The following is a 15556-nucleotide window of genomic DNA, read 5'->3' as shown; positions in this document are numbered from 1 at the left end:
AACGAGCTGGGTTTATTCCACAACCACCTCAGCTGCTGCCTGCAGGACTGTATAAATTTTAAGAGGCTGACTGCAAAACCAAAGGAATCAAACTGGAAGTGTCCTGAAGAGCAAAGAAATAAAGAGACTAAAAGGGATGAAAATCACAGAAATTCTATAGGGGAAGTCAAATAGATGAGATCAGCAGAAGCTGGAAATAATGGATCCAGACAGCACCTCTCCTTCCTCAAATTCTCACCAATACGCAAAACCGAGTTCCTTTTTCACTTTCCCATTGGCAGGCACTTGGTGTTTCTTCCTTCTGATGCATGAGATAACCTGACAATAAACCTCTGCTTTGCTTGTCACAAGTGTCAACACTGATGTCATTAAGGACATCAGCACAGCCTTGGAATGGCACTTGGGCTCCATCCAGCGGTTAGAGGGCTGCTTCTGTAGCAAAAGCAGCTGTAATTACTATTATTCATGTAATCTCAGCAGGGTACTAGGCCCCAGGTGGCTGCCTATCTTCTTGGCTGGTTGCCTTTCCTCTCATACTGGGGCCAGAACATTGCTGGGGCAGCAACAGGACTGCCTCTTCTCATAGGAAGTGATTCTTCTCTCCAAGTACAAATTGAAATAAATACAGCAGAACCAGTTGCAGAGAGCCCCATCAGTAAGTCAGAAAAGATTCTTCTGTCACTACTTTGTGCCATTTATTTGCTGACTGCAGAGGACCAGTCTGAGGGTTTGCTCAGACACTTGCCTGCAGCCCTCATGATTATCCAGATTTACAGATGGGACTCCTAGCAATGACAGCTGCTCTATCAGGAGTCACAGTATCACTAAGGTTGGAAGAGACCTCAAAGGTCATCGAGTCCAACCTGTCACCACAGACCTCATGACCAGACCATGGCACCAAGTGCCACGTCCAATCCCCTCTTGAACACCTCCAAAGTAATCTTTCTCATCAGTAAAAGATAGCATTTTGGTAGTTGTCAGGAACTTAAATACTTGACACTTGTAAATGCTATGAAAACTCCTGATAAAATGCTTTATCTTGCTTGCACACAATCTGAGCAAATTAATTAAAAACTAATTACAAGTTGGGAAACTTTAAGGGCCCTCTTCCTGTCTTGCAACAGTCTGAGACAGCAGTAGCCTGATGGAAACAGTCAGCAAGACAGAGAATATGTGCAAGTTTACATAGGTATGACAAGAGCTGGGCAGGTAAGGAACTAAGAGGGAGCAGCAAAGGTAGAAAACCCCAAAACCAAGTGATCAACTGATCATTTCATATTGCTGAGACTCTGAACTAGAAATACAGCAGAAAAGAGCTTTTCTCTGCAGGAAAAGCAACAAGTGTGCAGTTGCAGCTGGCTGAATCATTCAGAAGCAGAACAGAAAGCTCAGACCTCAAACAAGGAGATATAAACAGGCACAAGATCATTTCACAAGTGACTGCAGTATCCCATTTGGCCAACACTGTATTTGCACAACACAGCAAATCTAACTGCAGCCAGCCTGTTCATCCTTCCTTTAGAATTGATTAAAAAACCAATAAAATCAGAAATTTTAACACTGTCAGTCCTGAAAACTGAATTCCTTAAAGCAGTACAATTCCCAAGTGCAGGCTCAGTTAAACTGGCATAAAAGTGCTCACATCTACATCAGATATGTCAACAGAAACAGATTGTTTTAACTACATCTGCACCAGTGAACTTGGAGCAAGTTAACTTGATGGGCTTCCAGACTGAGTCAAATTGGTTGAAAAGCTGTGGGGAGACAGAGCCTGAGAAAACAGAAACAACAAAGCTGCAGCAACATGGGTATGACATCAGCCGATGACTCAGAGCTTTCACATGAAAGCTTTACTCTGGGATATGTCACAAAGACAGCCTAAGAGGCTAGCATCTCAGACTTTTTTAAAGGAGAGAGACCAGCTTGGAGTGGATACACAGCTGAAGAAACAAAAGGACAGGGGAACTAGTTGTACAAAATCCTTGTACCTCCTATGACTAAAGAAAGTCAGAGCAAACCTCCCCTTCATAACATTTATTCACTAGAACCTCTCATACACATGAATACTGTCAGATATTACATGGTATCAGATGCATGACTGAGAAAGGGGCACATCTTCATCCCACATCCCATTGTGCACATCCTTCTACACGTCTCACAGGCAGAAAGGTCTGCAGCCTTCCATCTCCTGTTCTGCTTCTTCAGCTAAATTGTGTCCAACCTCATAGCATCACTTACTCCAGACACCTGCTCTATCTGTAAGCCATGCAACTGGGATGCTGGAGAAGCACCACTGATAGCTACTGCTCCAAATCCATCAGATGAGGCTAACACCAAACAATGGACATCATCCTGATGTAACACATGGCACAGTGCTGTTACACCAGGAACCTGTACACTGCCCTCCAGAGCACAGTAGGCACAGCCCTGAAGAGTTGTATTACCTCCAGTCCTTCACCTAGCCAACAGTGACATCATTTATGTTTCCTAAACAAAGCAATTAATCCTTGTTCTCTTCCAGCACATTTCCATAAAGCTTCTGCTTGGTGCTACAAAGATCCAGGATCACTGATGGCATTTTTTTATGCCCTAAGGTTATAATGCAATGGCAACTTCTAGTTGTAGCCAGCCTATGAAAAGTAGTACCATTATCAGAGTTGAACTGGAAAGGAGCAGAAGGAGTTGAGGCTGAGATCTTTATTCCTTTGCTTTACTTCAGTCTCCAGATCTTCAGCCAATTTGTTCTTCGAACCAGTGATAATTTTCCCAGGAAAGTACTGTTTTGCAGAAAGGCTGCCTCAAGAATATAGAGCACCTTTCTCACCTTGTAAGAAAAACTGACTGTAACACATTTCTGGTTGTCCTCTCCCGTTCTCAGGGGTCCAGAAAAGACAATCCATAACTCTTCCATAAATCAGAGTGCCTCAAAAATCTTTGTCCAGGCATGAACACTTGTATCATAGGCCTGAATGCATACAAGCAACCTCAGAGCCCTCCATAACTGAGCCCTTCAGTTCTGTGAATAAAACACCAGCATCACTTTACAGCTTGGAAAATAATAAATAGCTTGAAAGCAAGTAATCTCCTCACAGTCTGAAGTGTCCTTTGGTTTTCATACCCATTCTTTTGCCATGTCCAGATACTTCCCTTCCCTTAGGTGTCCTTCATCAGCATCAGGCTTCTCAACCTGCACTCCACCATTTGTATACATTTTCCCTCCCATCTCTTCTTGCTGACCATCTCCATCCATCTCTATTATACCATAACCCTGTACACACATAAACATTGACAAATTTCACCTCTACTGTCAAGGCTGATCACTAAATCCTGAACTGTTCATTGCATTCTTGTCAGTGGGGCACTGTCATGTGTCATTCTCCTGGAAAGGACACAACCAGTCAAATCCCTCCCTCCCAGCTCCTGCATTTAACATGCTCATTATGTCCACGACACCTTCCAGCTACAGTACCAGGTAAGGAGTACACTGCCTCTGACAGAGAGTGACATGTACACACTTCTGAGCCCTGCCAGGCCAGTTTTTGAAGAGCATTAGGCAACAGAAGCATGCAAATGATCTGAAGAACTTCAGATGGACACAAGTCCATCTAAAACATAAGAAAAATTGTTCCAATGCCTGTGATAGCAAAGCCCAACCAGTGATGTTCACTTAATCCATGCCTAAGATGCCTAAGCCCCCTTAATAAGGAAAGAGGTGAGGACTCACTTGGTAGGTGCCAGTACAGGATCATCTGCCCAGCCTCCTTGCCGGCGTGGTGGTTTAGGCGGTGGAGCCTTTGTTAAAGAGAAGAGACATATTACAGGCAGCTCCAGGCAGGACAAAGTCAAGCCAGTTGAGTCACCAGGTCCACACAGACTAATGTTACACTTTACCAACCAACATCTGGAGAGATTGTGCTTAAAATGCTCTTCATTCATAAAATAAATGGAAGATAAACGTTGCAGGACAGCTTTTTAACTGCAAGCAAAATATGTATATGCCAGAGGGCTGGGATGTCATCCAGAGGGACCTGGACAAGCTGGAGAGGTGGGCCCAGGTGAACCTCATGAGGTTCAACAAGAGCAAGTGCAAGGTTCTGCACCTGGGCTGGAACAATCCTCACTCTCAGTACAGACTAGGGGATGAGGTGACAGAAAGCAGCCCTATGGAAAAGGACTTGGGGAGGCTGATGGATGAGAAGCTGGACATGAGCAGGCAGTGTGAGCTTCAAAAGCAGCGCTGCCAGCAGATGCAGAGAGGTGACTCTGACACTTTGCTCTGCTGAGACCTCACCTGGAGTACTCCATCCAGGTCTGGAGCCCTCAATACAGGAAGGACATGGACCTGATGGAGAGGATCCAGAGGAGGACCACAAAAATGATCAGGGGGCTGGAACACCTCTGCTATGAGGACAGGCTGAGGGAGCTGGGGTTGTTCAGCCTGGAGGAGGCTCTGGGGAGACCTAATAGCAGCCTTCCAGTACCTGAAGGGGGCCTAAATGAAGGATGGAGAGAGACTGTCTACAAAGGCCTGCAGTGACAGGACAAGGGGCAATGGCTTTAAATTACAGAAGAACATATTTAGATTGGATGCTAGGAACAAGTGCTCTGCCATGAGGGTGGGGAAACACTGGAACAGGTTGCCCAGGGAGGTGGTTGAGGCCCCTTCCCTGGAGATATTCAAAGTGAGGCTCAACAGGGCTCTGGGCAGCCTGATCTAGTTGAGGATGTCCCTGATAACCTTTGAGGGTACCTTCCAGCCTGGACCATTCTATGATTCCTCTTATCAGTATATCCACAAGTTGCAGGACTGTGTGCCTTTGACTTGTCCAGGACAAACAGCACAGTAGCAGACTGGTGGATGCACTTTCCTAGCAAAATATGGTTCACTGGGAAGTTGTTCATTACTGCTGCCCACATTTCCTAGGGTACAAGACATCTGTTTTACGTAAGAAATCATTGTTAAAAAGTGTCTCTTTTGCCCAGTGTCTAGAACAGCAGCCTAGATGTCAAGTTTGGATATAGCCAACCATACCTCTAAAGTTAGTTGAGGTGAAATCCCACCACTGCCATTGCTGAAATGCTGAGGGGGAAATTAATCTGGAGCATAAAGACACACTCCCTGCTATTCTCCTGCATTGTCCTCCATGACTCTGCTGCATGGCAGGGAAAAAAATGGAATTGAGCTTGGGGCTTACAATTGGAATTTTCAAAGAATTCCCACCATGTGAGTGCTGCATGCTGCCTTTTGCAGTTTTGGGCTCTGTTCTCCCTGCCTGAAACACCCCATGGAGCAGACCTTCAGTATTCTACATGACAGGCAGTGGTGAAAGCAGAGGAGCAAGGTGGACCCAGATTAATTTCAGTGTATAGCTCCCAACTGATGATGCCCAGTGAGGGAAGATGGATTACAAGCACCTGTGAAGGGACCACCATGAGAATGGATGATTGGATAAAAGATGTTCCAAAAGAGGGAAAAGGAGTAACTGCAGAGGAGTCTAAGATGGAGCAATGATGGGGGACAGGTGGCTCCCACAGGTTTTATTGAGAAAGGGAAGGAGCTGTGTGACTCCTGAGGATTTCTGACTTGACAAGAAGGGACCTTGCCTGTGTGGTGGGGTCAACACTGAGCCAAAGTCAAATTACCTCTTGCACAGATGAGGAAGGGGTTGAGCTAACCCCTGATGGTAGGGGTCTCCTGTGTTTATTTCATGAAGCAGAAGCATTGTTTGTGAGTGTGGGAAATTAAGAGACCCTGCCAGGGGCAGCCACTGCATGCTGCAGGGAGCGGGGCATGACCCTGCATACCTCCCTGATAGGAGCAAAAATAGTCATCCTCCAAAAATAAACAGGGAGCAGGAATGAGGCAGGAGCTGCAGTCCCAAAATACCATCTTTCTTCAGCAAAGGGAGCAGAGGAGGGCAGAGGGATAGGCAGGGAGCATGAAACGCAGGAAACAGCCTCCTTATATGGGCTCATCCGCAGGGGACAGAGCTCAGTCGACTGGAATGACCATGTCACAGAATGTGAAGCCTTCAGGGGCCCAAGTGAATGGAGTTTTCTGATCTTTAAATGATTCCCCCAGATTCTTAAGATGCCAAACCAGAGAAGAGGCTATAGTGCCAAAAAAGGAGCATTTTGAATGCAGTTGATCTGGACACACCCATAGCCCAGGAAAGGGGAGAAACACACCACATATGGGCGTGCATGCCCACATAAACATCCCTATTCCCATCACACACACCCCTACCTCAAACACACACTCCCTCCCACACGCATCCTTCCCATGCAAACAACCCTCCTGCCCTCGTACCTCTGCCAGCCAGCGGGCCGTATTCCCAACACACAGCCTCACAACTCCCCACAAAGGTGCATGGAGTTACAGAAATGTCACCAAACAACCTGGGCCATAAGGCTGAGGGAAAATGCAGCACCTCTAGGGCATTCCAAAGTTTAATTCTCTCATTGACCTTCCAGTACCTGAAAAGAGTCTACAAGGAGGATGGAGAGTGACTATTCACAAAGGCCTGTAGTGATAAGACAAGGGAAAACGGCTTCAAACTAGAGAAGAGTAGATTTAGATTGGATGTTAGGAACAAGTTCTTTACCATGAGGGTAGTGGAACAGGTTACCCAGGGAAGCAGTTGAGGCCCCAGCCCTGGAGATACTCAAGGTGAGGCTTGACAGGGCTCTGGGCAACCTGATCTAGTTGAGGATGCCCCTGCTTACTGCATAGAGGGTTGGACTAGATGACCTTCAGAGGTCCCTTCCAATCCAGACCATTCTATGATCATCAACACTGGCCTTCAGAACAGAGACATCTCAAGTGGGACACTCTGGGTAGAAAGGGTGACAGGAATGACTGCCCCAGTCTTTGCACAGGGCATGACCCCATGGCACCAAGGGGCTTGATTCCAGTGTCTTGCCAATGTTCTAACATCTTCCCATTGATCATATACAGCAGGCAACCCTGCATGTCTGTCAGACCCTGACAAACACCTCACCTGTACCTACAGGTCTCTCATTCCTCTTGCAATAAAGCAGGTAATTCTTTTTGAACTGTCTACAGAAGCACTAGCAAGAGGAAAGGCAACAGTAACTGTCAGCTGAGGATAAATAGCCTTTCTTTGTTAGCTGCCTGCAAAGTGCCATAATAAGGTCACATGCACTTTTGACAAGTAAATAAACCTGCCTTCCTCTGCTCTCACATTGCCAAAGCCTCAGCATAACTGACAATTGGGAATGCAACGCTGTGCATCGCTGTAGCACGGTGACAGGTAGGGACACCGTAGTTGCAAGCTGGAGCTTCAGGAAGAAAGTGGGAAGAACGTCAAGCCCAGAGGGAACAGAGCAGAAACAGAGGACACTGCTCTTCTGCAATGGAGCAAATGCCACAAAGATGATGAAGGCAGTGGAACATCTCCGTTATGAGGAAGGGCTGAGGGAGCTAAGTCTCTAGCTTGGAGAAGAGCAGACTGAGAGGTGACCTTACTGATGCTTATAAATACATGAAGGGCAAGTGTCAAGAGGAGGGAACCAGGCTCTTCTCAGTGATGTCCAATGATAGGACAAGGGGCAATGGGTGCAAGCTGGAGCATAGGAGGCTCCACATGAACATCAGAAAAAACTTTTTCACTGTAAGGATCCCAAAACACTGGAACAGGCTGCCCAGAGAGGTTGTGGAGCCTCCTTCTCCTAAGACATTCAAAACCCACCCAGATGCATTCCTGTGTGACCTACTCTAGGGGATCCTGCTCTGGCATGGGGGTTGGACCCAATGATCTTCTGAATTCCAGTCCAAGCCCTAATGTTCTGTGATTCTGTGACATGTGCTCCTGAGCACACCTTTTGGTGAAAAAGACTATGGGCTTCAAATGATGATTACTTGTTGCTACCTGTGCATTGTTTCTCAGGCAAGATTCTCCTCTATGTTCCCAGGTGCAAAGCTAAGCTATAGACCAAAACAATTTGCTTTTCAAAACACTGACACTCCACCAGCTCCTGTAACAGTGTTCTCTCAGCTCTTGCTGCTCAGCCTCTTTCACAGCATTAACTAATGCTCACTGTAGTTTGCTTTTCCACTTAAGCTGTCAGTTATCTGCAGACCTCCTCTCCCTTAGTTTGTGCAGACATCCCCTGTTTCAAGGAATATTGCCATGAGCTAAACTGTTCATTTTCTTTTTTCCTCAGAAATTCAGTTCACCATTTTTGTAATGTCCCTTTTCCAGTATTTCTCAGGCCACCTTCCACACCAATACTTTCATACTACCACCATTTGATCTCTCCCTTTCAAAAATGACTGGCCTGGACTCCGTCTCTCCTGCATTAAAGCAGAAAGCTTACCTTGTCTGGAGTCAGGCCCCTTCTTATCAGATAGATGTAGAATTCCAATTTGGCTTCCCCATTAAGGCAGAAATTTGCAGACTACTTGTCAGATCATGCCTGCAGTTTTGAAGGTGTTAGTTGTGTGCTGCATCCTTCAGAGAAGCAACCTGGAGGTGTTTAAGACCAGGCTGGATGAGGCTCTGGCCAGCCTGATCTAGTGTGGGGTGTCCCTGCCCATGGCAGGGGGGTTGGAACTAGATGATCCTTGTGGTCCCTTCCAACCCTGAATGATACTATGATACTCTACATGTCTCCAGATCCTGAGGGTCCAGCAAAGTTTCTCTTAGGACCTACCACAACACATGTAAATCATGGACATGTTTGGTCCTTCAGCTTCTCAGGTGGATCTGGAAATATGAACTAATTTACCTTCATCAACTTGACAACTCCCTTGAAACAGTGAGCACTCTGTGCTGGGAAGCAGGGACCAAATGACATTGACAGCATGCAACAGAGGACATACAATTTTTCTGTCACATAATAAATCTCCTAAAATGTGTGGCATCTTTGTCCTGCCCAACAGACAAACTCTGAGATTTTATGCAGTACATAGGTGCCTTGGGTTTTTATCCAGTATTGACCACAGATCAGAAAGAAATTAGCATGGTCAGTCTGGAGCTTCCTTTTCTCCTGCAAGCTGCCTGAGGCTTCCCTGGCTGAGGAAAAGCAAATCTCCACAAACAGGTCTGATGAATTAGTTTTGACTGGTACTAATTAAGAAGCTGTAACTCATACAGCCCCACTGCTTCCAAGCAGCCCCATAACACAATCTGCACAGATCTCAGAGAACAGAGGAAATCAAAAAGGGCTTAATTCCCAGATCTCTACAAGCCTCAGCTCTCTGCAGAGAACGTCCCATCTCTGTTAGCCCTTCTTTATCATGTCCACAGATGGGTCAGGCTGTGCATTTGATTTTAATGAATACCTTCCAAGAACCTCTAGGTCTTACACACCTAGCAGAAAATACTAGATTTCCATTTCATCCACAAACTTGTCCTTCTTCACGGTCATTGGCCTTCCTTTACTAGAGAAAGCACTATAAAGACAGAGAAAATTCTTGGAGAGCTTCAAATATCCTCTTTTAGCTATCACAGCGGATAGAGTAGCAGCTCTCATCTAGAATTTCTTCCCTAAACCAGTGGCCAGCTTGCATGTGCACCTGCTGGGAAAGCTGTCATACTGCAGCACTTGGCACCTTGACCCCACCTGGAGTACTGCCTCCAGTTCTGGAGCCCCTATTACAAGAGGGATATGGAGGTGCTGGAACGTGTCCAGAGAAGGGCCACAAGGATGATCAGAGGGCTGGAGCACCTCTCCTATGAGCACAGACTGAAGGAGTTGGGGCTGTTCAGTCTGGAGAAGAGAAGGCTCCCAGGTGACCTCATTGTGGCCTTCCAGTATCTGAAGAGGGCCTACAGGAAGGCTGGGGAGGGACTGCTCAGGATCTCAGGTAGTGATAGGACTAGGGGGAATGGAATGAAGCTGGAGGTGGGGAGATTCAGGCTGGATGTGAGGAGGAGGTTCTTCACCATGAGAGTGGTGAATCCCTGGAATGGGTTGTCCAGGGAGGTGGTTGAGGCCCCGTCCCTGGAGGTGTTTAAGACCAGGCTGGATGAGGCTCTGGCCAGCCTGATCTAGTGTGGGGTGTCCCTGCCCATGGCAGGGGGGTTGGAACTAGATGATCCTTGTGGTCCCTTCCAACCCTGACTGATACTATGACCTGTTTCAAGAGCTGCTGCTCTTCCCTGCATAAAAACAGTGAACTCCTCTGAGCAAGGGGTTACCAAGTAGAATCTTCCCAGGTAAGTGCTCCTCCAGCCCTCCTAAACATGGGAGTCTCTCAGTTTGCTTCTACCTACTGTCAGACTACTACATACTGTCAGACATGTTCCTATCCATCTCCACCACTACTACCATTCTTCTGTTGCCTTCAGGTGGGTGATGCTTTTCCACTCAAAGGCATGAAATAATTGTGTGGGAAAGGAAAAGCTTTAGATAAAATTATTTGTGATGGCATTGTCCCTAATCCAAGGGCACCAAACCAGCACCACAGTAGCCAAGCACTAGAAAGGCTGGGAAACATGGCTGCCCAGAAATGCTATTTCAGTAAATGTCATCAAAAGGCTGGTAGATAAGCTCAGGAGGCTGAAAATAACTGTCCTGCTGGCCAGCCACTCGGGGTGCAAGGGAGAGAAGCAGCGCAAGGCCTTGGGGAGATCCAGGCCATGCAGTGCTGGGGCTCACACTGGGGAAGTTGGCCTAATTAGGGAACAAAAGTTCAGTTGCATTTTTGAGATTCCTCCTGGAGAATCTGGCCAGCTGCCAGCCCAGCGGTCCCCAGGAACAGGCTGGGAGTCCACAGCATTTCTACAAGCAACCAGAAGATCACTGGGAAAAAACCAAACCCATCCAATCCAATCTCTGTAAAAGGGAAGCAGGTAAAAAAAACCAAACAGTGCTTCCTTGGATGCTGCTCGCCTTTGGTGGAGGGTATTTATGAGCACAGTGCAAGAATCCTGACTGATGACCGACACGCCTGGACGTGGAGGGACAAATGCAGCTCAGCCCAGGACACAAATGGGAGGGCGTTCACAATGTGCAACAGCTACAGGAAATTCTGCCCCAAAGAACCCTCCCAGGTTCTCAGAGATGCCAGCTGCTTCAAGAGCTGTCTACTGCCAAGTTCACCCCACTCCCAATTACATGCCTAAGAAGGCAAAACCCTGGCAATGTGTCATATACAAAAAGCAGCTAGCCACTGGCCAGAGCTCTTCTGCAAGTGGAATATCACAGGGGAGAACTGGATGTTAAACAACACAGTGAGACTGTAAGGTCTTTGGGAACAGGAAAATTTTGTCCCAGCCACATGCCAACACTCTCTAGACCTTACAGCAATACAAGCTGCAAATTCTAAAGGGGCTATTAGGGACCACATCACAATTACACACAACTACTTAGGTCATGAAGTCTCTGAGCTAGTGGCTGGACAGTGCCTAAACCACTGGGATTATTTTTACACAAATAAGGTCCTCCAGTAAGCATCCAGTAGAGTGTAGCCAGGGCTGGGCTCCTCAGTTGCACATTCAGGTAGTGATAGGACTAGGGGGAATGGAATGAAGCTGGAGGTGGGGAGATTCAGGCTGGAGGGGAGGAGGAAGTTCTTCACCATGAGAGTGGTGAAGCCCTGGAATGGGTTGTCCAGGGAGGTGGTTGAGGCCCCGTCCCTGGAGGTGTTTAAGACCAGGCTGGATGAGGCTCTGGCCAGCCCTGACTGATATTATGATACTATTTCTAAGTTTCAGGGGATGCAGGGAAGAGCACTTGCAGGGAGGCTGCTGTGCAGATCAAGACCAGTCCAGTCTATGGAATGAGAGTTTGGAGCTGGGTGCCAACCACTGTGCAAGGGTAAGAACTGGGTCTGGAAAACACCGCTCTGATTAAAGGCCCTGATCATATCAAGCCCCAGGCCATGTCTACACCACAGGTGCAGACACACCTGCGAGCAGGATCCATGTGAGTCAGCTCGAGTCTGGAACGGGTCTAGCTTTATGTACCTCTGCTAATCAAGCTGATACCTCCCCAGGGAGAGTGCAGGTTGCTTCTCACCATGGGATCTCTGCACCTTTCTGCATTATATTTTAGAATGCAAATACCCTTGCTCAAACAACTCCACCAAAGAGAGCAACTGAGCCATGCAAGTCCACAGCTGTCTTCACATTTCAGGCACTTAAATTTTTGTAACAGTTGCTTTTCCAACAAACATTCAGTGGAAGCAATTGTTCCTGATGTGCTCACTGAAACACAGAACATTAGGAGCTGGAAAGGACCTTGAAAGATCATCCAGTCCAATGCCCCTGCCAGGGCAAGATCACCTAGAGTAGGTCACACAGGAATGTGTCCAGGTGGGTTTTGAATGTCTCCAGAGAGGGAGACTCCACAACCTCTCTAGGCAGCCTGTTCCAGTGCTCTGCTACCCTCACAGCGAAAAGGTTTTTCCTTGTGTCTAGGGGGAACCTCCTGTGCCCCAGCTTGCACCCAGTGCCCCTTGTCCTATCATTGGACATCACTGGAAAGAGCCTGACTCCACGCTCCTGACAATCACCCTTCACATATTTATAGACATTAATGAGGTCACCTCTCAGTCTCCTCTTCTCCAACCTGAAGAGGCACATCTGCCTCAGTCTCTCCTCATAAAACACAACAGCCCATGTTTCCACCCAAATTGGTTTAAAAGCACTGGGAAACAGAACTACAGAAGGACTTGTTTTCCCCCTCTGGAAAGGTCAGATCCTCAAATCCTCTTTCCAGTTGTTGCCTTAAAGCATGTTGGCAATCAAATTTTGAGTGATCTAGTGCTACAGGGGTCAACATCCACCTAGATAAGAAATCAGGCACTCTCCCTGCTTTAGTCCATGAAGGAACATGAAGGAACCTAAGGCATGTCCACCAAAGCACTGCTAGAGAGTAAGGTCCCAGCTGGACTCATTAGGACTGCCAATACACTGTTGCATCCAGTTAGAAAGTCTTCCCTGCAGCCCCAGCTCATAGGTTTGTCATGGCACATAATATTCTCTAGAGAGGTGGGAAATATTACTTGATACATCATAAAATCAGTATCTTCCAGCTTGGAAAGGAGATAGTGGATGTAATCTTCATGTTTAAAGCATGCAGCTGCAACATTGAAATGAACACCGCCATCCCTGGAGATCCCCAAAGGCAAGGAAAAGCTGTGCTTCACTGCTGAAGGCTACTGAACACAGGATGGGGATCAGGATCACTCACTGTTAGTGCAGGTACATGCACTACTAGAGCTCTCAGCATGGGGCTGGAACTCCACAGGACAGGGTTTCAAGCACACTGCAGCTCCCAGCTTAACAGATCCACAGGCCCATCCTGAGATTGTCTACACATGACACAGGCACCTAAAATAGGCTGTGGATTTTGCTATGAGGATAAGACATCTACAGCTACCTGTATTTAGGGATTCCCCACAGGACTCCTGCATAAAGCCCTAGCCTTTCAGACAGGGACTAAAGCAAACCAGAACACAGATTTCTCCAAGGCCCCAAAGCAAATTTGTGACAATGCCAGGAAGAGAACCCAGCAAAATCTTGGCTCACAGCCACATTCATTCTCCTGCCTATTCTGCCCCTGCAAATTAACTGAGATATTAGGATACTCCCTTTATTATACCATTGATCAGCCTCACAGCCTTTGGCTAAATGTCCCTGGCAGCCTTGGAAAGTACAGCCAAATTAAGTGATTCAACTGGCAAAAATTCAGATCCAAGATGAGTGGCTTGCCAGGGGATGCAAAACAAGTCTGAGAGCAGGCAGATGGCTGGAGGGCAGGACTTCAGCAGGTATGGTCACATCTGCAGCACTGAGAGAGCCCTTTGCTAGTTTGCAGGCAGCCACAAAGTATCTTCAGTGCAGCAAGAGGAAAGGGACCAAGTCCAGGAAGAGTTCAGATAGTAACACTCAGCACAGCCCAAAGGGAGTTCAGAGAAGGGTTACATGAGACATCAGGGGGACGAAGGGGCCAACTTCGGACAAATGATTCAAGAAACCAAGCATTTCAGCTTGGCCAGGCAGTGACTAAGGAGGGATATACTGCAACACGCTTTGGATCACACTTTATCCACTAATAATTGGGTTTGGGAAAGACTCATGATACACTTCAGGTTTCTCAAGGCATCACAGGCATTTACAAATGGAAGAGTGCTATGAAGTGTGACTGTGATGCTGCAGACCATAAGCCTGAATAAAGGGTGCAGGAGTTATCTAAACAAGGGGGTTCAAAGCAGGGGTCACTTGCCAGACACCATTGCATAACATCCCTGCAGCAACAATTGCTCATGTGGAAGAGTCCCATCAGTTTAGTGATTTTAATGAAATGTAGCAGCCAGGAGAAAGAAGGCACCTGTGGCATGTGACCAGCCACTACTCAGTACAGCAGACCTTGGGAATCGATGATTTAGGGCACTGCACTCAGGTGTAATTAGTTTCCAGTGAAATGACTCTAAGGACTGCTTCTAGTGAGGGAAGGGGGGGAGGTTAGATCAATTATCAGGTGAAGTTTTTATTGGGTAACCAGTCCCCAAAACTATAGCCATCAGTGGGAGGTCTCTTTGCCTGAGAAATGGAAAAGTGCTCTGGGCAGAGTCCTGAACCATCCATCACCGACAAATAAGCCCAGCGGATCCTTCCTACAACATCCTCCTTAGCACTACCAAGAGAAAACTGAACTAATCTGAACAGTCTTAACTCCTTGTGATGAGCATACCCTTCTGAGGCCAGAATTAATGAGATGGGTGATAGGGGGTTCTTTTCTGGGCTATAAATTTTACAAATGACTCTACTGTGCTACCAGTACTGGGCTGGCACTTCAGCAGAAGGAATTAAAGAGTACAGGAGAGAGTGTTTGACTGTCAACATATGCAAAGAACAACTCTAGCCAGGAAAACCTGGGCAACACCAATTCCATGGCTAGTAAGAGTGCAAGACAATTAGCCCAAGGACTTCAACAGGTACTAGCTCTCAGGTTGATTTGAACAGCACCATGCCAGCTTCTAATGCAATGTGAATGCTGAGCTGGATTTTAGTTTGCTGCAGAATAAGAAAGGAGATGTGTATTTATTTCCTCTGTATAAGAGGAGCCTGGCAAGCAGCACTATACTATCCTATTAACCACAGACACTAGCATTGAAGTGCTACTGCAATAAAAAGAAACCACTGGTAGAAAATAAAGGCACACATCCTTGTTACTACTGGCTGGCCTTCTCCTCTGGGGCACCAGCATGACTTCAAGATCCTAGAAGACAAGTTTTCATATTATGGGAGCAAGCTAACTATACTGGACAGCAAATCTAACCTGTCAGATTTTCTGCTCTATTAGCTAATTGCTGTCCTGACTTTTAAATCAAAATAGAGGACCTTTCCAACGACTACATATATATCTGTGGCCTCAGAACAAGCTGCAGCAGCTAAGAGCAACTGGTGCAAAGATAGTAAGAAAACCTGTCAGCAATAGGAACAGAGGATGCAGGAAAGGCATTGCATCCGAGGCAAACTTTGTCTTACTCTCCCATACAAGAGTCCCCTCTTAAGGTAGCCTGCAGACACATTAATAGGTTAGTCCTACTAGTCCCCTTCAGAGAAGGCAGCATCTACCT

The 15556-nt window shown here is 46.8% G+C and overlaps 1 protein-coding gene across 3 annotated transcripts in view; it reads right to left on the bottom strand.

Annotated features, from left to right (window-relative positions):
* The window catches only part of IFT43 (intraflagellar transport 43), a 53121-nt gene that overhangs the window by 28188 nt on the left and 9377 nt on the right, over positions 1–15556 (bottom strand). For all 3 annotated transcript variants that reach the window (XM_068165504.1, XM_068165505.1, XM_068165506.1), the window contains one exon: positions 3725–3792. In XM_068165504.1, the coding sequence (XP_068021605.1) occupies positions 3725–3792 (68 nt within the window). The remainder of the gene's footprint in view (positions 1–3724; positions 3793–15556) is intronic.

Source organism: Melanerpes formicivorus, unplaced genomic scaffold (genome assembly GCF_026170545.1).
Source record: "Melanerpes formicivorus ecotype bairdi unplaced genomic scaffold, bMelFor1.0.p_v2 SCAF_90, whole genome shotgun sequence".
NCBI classification, from domain to species: Eukaryota; Metazoa; Chordata; class Aves; order Piciformes; family Picidae; genus Melanerpes; species Melanerpes formicivorus.
The sequence above is the reverse complement of the archived record's forward strand: the minus strand, read 5'-3'. Positions and strand labels throughout refer to the sequence as shown.